General features: G+C 34.5%; 1 protein-coding gene across 1 annotated transcript; it reads right to left on the reverse strand.

The window, feature by feature from the left end:
• Positions 1 to 1,271: 1,271 nt before the first annotated feature.
• LOC111459279 (gibberellin 20 oxidase 1-like) lies at positions 1,272 to 3,475 on the reverse strand. The gene is made up of 3 exons (XM_023102099.1): positions 2,828 to 3,475; positions 2,013 to 2,334; positions 1,272 to 1,651 (listed from the first exon to the last, which is right to left on the reverse strand). The coding sequence occupies exons 1-3, from the start codon at positions 3,349 to 3,351 to the stop codon at positions 1,361 to 1,363; spliced, it is 1,137 nt and encodes a 378-aa protein (XP_022957867.1). The 5' UTR covers positions 3,352 to 3,475; the 3' UTR covers positions 1,272 to 1,360.
• Positions 3,476 to 7,870: the final 4,395 nt, after the last annotated feature.

Consider the following 7,870-nt stretch of genomic DNA (forward strand, 5'->3'; position numbering starts at 1 on the left):
TATTAATTAATTAATAAAATAAAATAATTTTCAGAAAAATACAACTAAAAAACAAACTGAAAGCTACTCTGTCAAACTATATCCTCAAATGGATATGTATTATTATTATTATTATTATTATTATTATTATTATTATTTCAGTTATTTTCTTACCATAAAGATTCTACAATATCTCTGTCATTTTCTCTTTTTTCCTTTTCATTTATAATTCCAAGTAAAATTTAAATTTTAAAGTAAATTTCAAATTAGTTTATTACCCATCATAATCAAACCAGTTATAAATAATTAATTAGTAGAATTTAAAATATAAATACGAAATATTTAGAAATTTTTATTTTTGAAAAATATATTTTATTTTTATGAAAAAAAAATAGATAAGAACAACCTACCAACAAACAAATAATTAAAGATCCATACCATGTTTTTTTTAAAAAAAAAAATTCTAAAAGTTAGGCTTTTGTCACATAATTAAAATTAATAGACAAATTGATAATTTGATATTAAAATTATTAATATAATGTGTGTGAAAGTTTGATTAATCGTATTATTAATATTCTTGATATAAATTTCACCACCATGAAGATCATTGACGTACACGTACAATTTTGTGGAATGTAGGTAATGGTGTCTATTTTTCATTGGGGTTTCCCGAAAAAAAAAAAAATTGTTGAATCTTCCTCCGATTCCTTATGTAAGACACTCAATCCATCATAGTAGAAGTTAAAGACGGTATTTATGTACGTTGTGTCTTTTATATAAAAATCAAAGGCCAAGGGGCCATTCCCTTGACTCGTACCGATCAGAATCTGACCCCACGAAAAATTGAACAAAAAACGGCTGAATAGTCCTATTTCCTACCTATACCAATTGAAGTCTTTTTTTAAATGAAGTTATTTTGTGAATCTTACTAAAGACTTTATCGTAAGTTCCGAAATGTCATTAGGGCTAACATATTATCGTCTAAAAAATATAATTTTTTTAAAAGATTTTAAATTAACGAGCCATAATTTTTTAAACCGAAAAAGAATCCAATACATAAAAGGATAAAATTGGAGGTAGATTAGGGGCCAAATTAAGAAAAGTCCAAAAAATTAGTAGCTAATATTATAAATTAACCTTTTAAAATTTTTTAAATGGAAGGGTTCATTTCACTAGAAGCTAAGAGTTTACTAAGATCCAAAAACATATTAAAAAATATATAATATATTATAATAACAATAATAATAATAAAGATTAAAAAAAAGAAAAAAGAAAAAAACAAAAAAGCAGCAACTTTTCCTTTGTCTTTCGATTGAAAGAAAAAGAAAGAAAATAGAAACGATTTTCCTCAGGCGAGGAGAAGTGTTCTTAAAATTAAATATTAAATTGCTGTTATTGTTGGTTGTTGTTCTTGTTGTTGTTGTTGAAGCCAAGCCGAGAAAGCTTCGAGGGTTTTCATATCGGCTCGGTAATGGGTCTGAGTGAACCGGAGGAGCATCGACCACGTAAAATCTGGATATCTTCGTGGGTTCTGAGTGTCCACCAACTCCCTTGGTGGCCTCACCACTTTATCATTTCTTGGACACAAAAAGAAGGCCAAAGATTTCCTTGTTCTTTCGCTATTCACCACCGCTCTATGCAAGCAGCTCTTGTATCTCCCATTCGATAGCGCCTGTTTTCACGTAGTTCAACTAGTTAAAGACATATTAAGAAATGGGTTGGAGTTTAATATGGTTCAACTAGTTATGACATATCAAGAAATGGGTCGGAGTTGATATAGTTCAACTAGTTAAGATATATTACGAAATGGGTCGGGGTTTGATATAGTTCAACTAGTTAAGATATATCACGAAATGGGTCGGGGTTTGATATAGTTCAACTAGTTAAGATATATCACGAAATGGGTCGGGGTTGATATAGTTCAACTAGTTAAGACATATCAAGAAATGGATTGGGATTTGATATAGTTCAACTAGTTAAGACGTATCAGGAAATGGGTCGGGATTTGTTTATTTGATTGATTGATTGGTTACCATGAATGTGTCGCCGATGTTGACGACGAAAGCGTCGAAGTTGGGGGTGATGAGTCTCCATTGGTTGTCGACGAACACTTGTAAGCCACCGACTTGGTCTTGGTGGAGGATGGTCAAGGAGGTTGGGTCGCAGTGAGGGCCAGTGCCTAAGGTGAGATGGGGCTTTTGGCATGGCGGGTAGAAGTTCAATCTCATTATGGAATCGTTGTCTTTGAAGAAGTTTTTGAAATATTGTTCTTCTACTCCAAGGCTCTTCCCCAATAGCTCCATTATGCCCAAGGACAGCCCACTCATTGCTTCACAATAGTCTTGGTAAACCCTACTGTTACACACACAAATTGCAATATCAATATCCTTCCACTAAATCAATCCCCATAATCTCACTGTTTTGGATATAATCAACATAAACCCACTTTAGAGTTTTGATGTTAAAGTTGAATCGAATCGAGAAAACAAATACCCGTTTGATGAAATCAAATTTGAGAGAAGAATATCGACGTTATAAAGATTATAGATTCAAATCGAAGCGTAAAACGAGAAAAAAAGAGAAAACCCATTTGATGAAATCAAATTTGAGGGAAGAATATCGACATTATAAAGATTATAGAGTCAAATCGAAGCGTAAAAAGAGAAACTCATTTGATGAAATCAAAATTTAAGAGTAAAAAAAGAAACCCATTTGATGAAATCAAAATTTAAGAGTAAAAAAAGAAACCCATTTGATGAAATCAAATTTTAGAGAAGAATATCGACATTATAAAGACGATAGATTCAAATCGAACCGTAAAAAGAGAAGACCGGTTAGCGGGAAGTACCCAAATTTGGCGAATTGGTCACCGAGCTTGTCATGAAGGTAATGAAGAACAAGATTATTGAAGGATTCATCGGCGGAGAATCGAAATGAAAGGGTCTCTTTCCAAGGCAATTTGGAAGAGAAACGACCGGTAAAGCTGCTGGCATACCCACAGTGCTCACCGGCCTTCCTCTGAGCGCTCTGTTTTTGGCAAAGCGGCAATTCAAAGAACTCATCCATGTACTTATGAGCCTCACCGATCAATTTCCTGTCCACCCCATGGTTCACCACCAGAAAAAACCCATGTTTCTCACAAGCCTCGCCGACAAGTCGAACAGCCTCCGCCGCCGCATCTTTCTCGCCGGAGAGAAATCCCGACAAGTCGATCAATGGCACTTGCAGCTCCGGGCAGGTGGCAGCCGGCTTCTCCTCGTCGGGCCATATGAACTGCTTCGGAATGTTGTGTTGGTGTCGGAGAACCGATGCGTCGAACACTAATGGAGCGCCGTCGTGTCGGGATTCCGGCGTGGATGTCACGACATGCATGGTTTGGTTTAAAATTTATGATTATTATTAATATTATTATTATTATTATTATTATTTTGGTTAAATTTGAAAAGGGAAGATGAGGGAAAGGAGAGGAATTAGAAGGAGAGTGACAAAACAAAGGCCATGGGAGTTCTGAATAAGTGTGTTGGAATCTTATAGTGTTTAACAAAAAAGTGTGAGAAGTTTATGGATTTTGCAAATAAGGGCCTCTTTTATGTTGAATTTGCTAAATGGGTCTTCTCCCAATTGTAAAAAAAATATGATTTTTATTTTATTGTTATTATTATTATTTTATTTTGGCAGTGACACCATTACATGGAGTGTTTGTCTTCTTCATAATATTGACAGGAAAGCGATTCCCAATGGAAATTTGGCATTTCATGGTCATCAAGGGAATTCTAATGATCTCTTCCTCCATCAGAACATTTTCCTTTTTACCCTTTCATTTTTAAAAAACTTATTCATTATATGTATATATATATATATATATATATATATATATGTATAGATCCCGACGATGCCTCGTGAATCAAAGCAGAGCTCTATTTAGAAAGGTCGAGTTTGCACCAAACCAGCTTTTGGTACCAAACTCTTTGACCTGATTTTGGTATTCAATCCACTCCGTCATTATCAACCTAGCCAATAAGATATGGGTATCAACTTTGAAGTTTTGATCTTAAGAAAGATCGTGGAATAATACTCATATTGGTTTGTACTACAAAATTGAAAATTCACTTCAAGGCATTTTTGAAATGTGGGTTTGTTTAAGAACATGTTTTTATAGATGATTAAGTACTCTTAGACCAAATCCAGACGATTCAATATCAATAATATTATTACTTCAATTCGGAGTTTTGAATAATAAGTTAGTTTATTGGTTGATTGTATCATCAACCATTTCTTTCTTTTGGTTTGAGGAGCTTGTTATAGATCCACTGATTTCTGTCGCTTCTGTTATTACCGGATTGGCCGTCGAACTTACTTCTATTGGACCTAAGGTTGGTCAAGGTACTGCTGCAGGCCAAGTAGTAGAAGGGATTGTGAGACAACCCGAAGAAGAGGAAAAAATCCGAGGTGCTTTATTGCTTAGTGTAGCTTTTGATGGAAATTTTAATAATGAGGAGATTGTTTTGTGTTGGTCTAATGAAAGCTTGACTAAAAATGGAAATGGTGAAGGGTAATTAAGAAATCAACTTATTTTCTAAATATAGAAACTTAAAACCAAAAGTGTCTACCAACCGTGCCCTAAAAAACCTAAGTTGTCAGTCCACTTGTGACCACATGGCTGTTCAAACACTCCATAGCTATCTCGTTTTTAGTATTACCATTTTGATCTTTAAAAATTTCTTATCAAGGTTATGAAGTCGTCTACTCCACAAATTCGCAACTTTATATTGGATAAAATTTGTAAAAAAAATGTTTAAAAAAGGCTTCAGAATGACGTTAAGAGGGACAGTTTACTAACTTTTAGCGATATTCTACCTTAGAGGACTAACCTACATATCAAAGTTGGTTAAGCTATGAGGCCACTTTCGTGTAGATTTAGGTCTAAACGTTTTTTCATGAGGTACTATGTTAGAAAGGTCAAGCTCCATTAAAGGATCAATAGTTAACTCTTGTGATGCTTGATCCTACATGAATAACCCTTATAGGTACCAAGTTGGTAATTAAGAATGTTATTTTCACGAAGTACTATATTAAGATAGATGTAGCATCAATAGAGAGTTGCCAGCTAACCTCTAGTGGCGCTTTGTCTTACCGTATTAACCCACCCAGTCACCATAGTTGATACAGTATCCACACTACATGTTACATTCATTACTAAAATCTTATAAAACTCAAATAACAAACATTCACATGTCACAAATATTCTTAATCTTTGTAATAATCATAAAAGTAAGATAGAATAGCGTTGAATTATAATTCTATTCTTGAGTTGGTAGGGTTGATCCAACAAAAAACGTTAACTCGTAAACTAACCTAAATCTTTTCGGTTTTCCAAAAATTCAACCCGTTCCAACCGAAAAAAAAATCTAACTCGAGCTAACCTTTATAACTTAGTTGGGTAGCTTAAGTTGGTCGGATTCTCGAGACATATGAACAATCCTACCGTATCTTTAATATCTTATTCTAAAGTTCAGATCGGGTAGAAATGGGTTCGAAGAGTTATGAGTGAAACTCTCTCACTCACTCACTCCAATGGCTAGAAATGAGTAGGAAGAAATGGTAAAAAGAAAGAGACAAACAAATACATATCTATGAAATCATTTGAGATTTTTTCAGAGGTAGAAAATCTGCAGAAGTTTTGACTGAGAAAAACGATAATGAAAACAAAGGTACTATGTATAGTGTCCACTGTCGGTTCCCCCATTCTCAAAAACAATATTCATTTACAACCATGTATATAAATATATACCAACATCATACAACAATCCTCTTTAATAAAAACATATTACGTTGTCCATATGAACATCATTAAAAAAAACAAAAACCTATTGGCTACCAACATGTACTATGTCTGTGTTGTGTCATCTATTGTTTCACCCAATATCTATAACACCATAGGAAGTTGTTTTGATTTTCAAAAACAATTTTGGTAAAAAATACAGTGCACCTAGTTGAATCATTGTACAAGCCTCTATGTTTTTTTCTTCCTTTCTCAATAAACCCATCAAAGTTTTGTGAAGATCTTGATGAAATCATCAAAAGTTGGACAATATTTTTCCAACTATGTGTTGAAACCCACCAAATCTCTTGTTATCTTCCTTTGAAGAACTTCACGTGAAGTGTTCTTTATGTTTTGTGCTCTTAAACACAAGTAATAACAGATCTAACATATATTGTCCTTTTTGGACTTTCCCTTTTAAGCTTTCCTTAAAGGGTTTTAAACGTGTATGATAAGGAAAGGTTTCTACACCTTATAAGGAATACTTTGTTCCTCTCTCCAACTGAGGTGAGATCTCACAATCCACCCCCTTGGGGGCCCAGCGTCCTCACTGGCAAACCGCCCGGTGTCTAGCTCTGATACCATTTGTCTACTTTGATCCGTTAACAATTTTGTAACGCATCTGTTAGGGAAAGGTCTCCACCCCTTCATAAAGAGTGTTTCGTATCTGTTACATCACCTGTGTATCGATACGATGCTTAAAAGAGACATATCAGTATTCTAGACCGACATACACAAATATCATTTGAACATGAAATTACGAAGATGCCATGGAGACCTGAAAAGTAGAGGAAGAACAAAAGACGTTTCACCAAACTTCATATTAGAAAGAACTTAGCAAAGAAGAAACCAAAGTAAAGCAAAAGAAGAGAGATAAAATGAGGAAAATGTTCATATTATTGCCTTCAAAGCATCATTTGATTAAACTAAACACTATTAACTTAGTGGGTTTTCAAATCTTGGATTGATTCAAGCAGCTTTTTTAAGGGGAAAGAATCAGAAATGATATGACAGAGTACATAACATATGGTTGGATGAAATATAATCCATAGAAGTGGACGAAGAAAACCTGTTTTTTCCAAAACAACAAAATCTCTCTATTTATATCAGTACATTATTACTTGATAGTGTAATCATTAATGGATCTGCAGTTTCATTTTTAACCATGTGGGAATTTTTTTGGCTTAATTATCAACAAACACAACATCATCTTCTGGTTTTCATTTGACCCAGCTGTCAGTCTGCCCTTTCCTTGGACCAATCATGTTCCTTACTTCTTTCCCCAATCTAATCGGTGTTTAAACGTTAGCTGGGAGCAGACTCGTAACCGTGTGAACGCCTTGTTACACAACTAAAGGGATAGATTTTGAGTGAGCTGGTTGCTTCTCCAGAGAAAGATGTGGACTAAAAGACGTAAAGAACGTGGAGTGTGAAGTAATTAGATATATTTTGAGGACGAGTTTCAGGCAGAATGGAGGGTTCTGGTTGGTGGTCCGACATGTTGATGAACCTGAAGCAAACAGTCTCCAACCTACGCCAAAATGTCCAAGACTATGGGGCGGAACAAGCAGCTAGCCTGTTTAGATAGTACAACTTGTGTTTCGCTGATCCTTAAACCTATGAAGATTTAGACGTATTCGTTCATCTTTTGCTAAATTTTTTCCCCTCTTTGTTCTATCAGCTACTTTGATTGAGCATTAAAATGGTTTGTATAGTGTTAATAGAACTTCTCAAGTATCCCTTTGGAATTTTGAAAGATGTTGAATGCTTGAAGATGGATTTTGGTATGAACAATTACATGTGATCTATGAAAAACTACAAATAAAATTGAATTAGAGCTTCCAACAACCTATGAATAAGCATTCCTTGAACCTAGACAAACAAACAAGTAACCCTGTCACTGCTTACCTAAACCCAAAACGTCAACTCTCACTATATAAAGTTTGGAGGAGCATAACTTGTGGTCGTGAACTGTTTGAGCATGAGAACTATACAAGTGATACACATCAAGAAAATTGGTAATAGTCCAAATCACTAACTATTAGGAGACTAACTATGTTGTCTTTGAAC

This window comes from Cucurbita moschata, unplaced genomic scaffold, assembly GCF_002738365.1.
Source record: "Cucurbita moschata cultivar Rifu unplaced genomic scaffold, Cmos_1.0 Cmo_Scf00022, whole genome shotgun sequence".
Taxonomy (NCBI): Eukaryota; Viridiplantae; Streptophyta; class Magnoliopsida; order Cucurbitales; family Cucurbitaceae; genus Cucurbita; species Cucurbita moschata.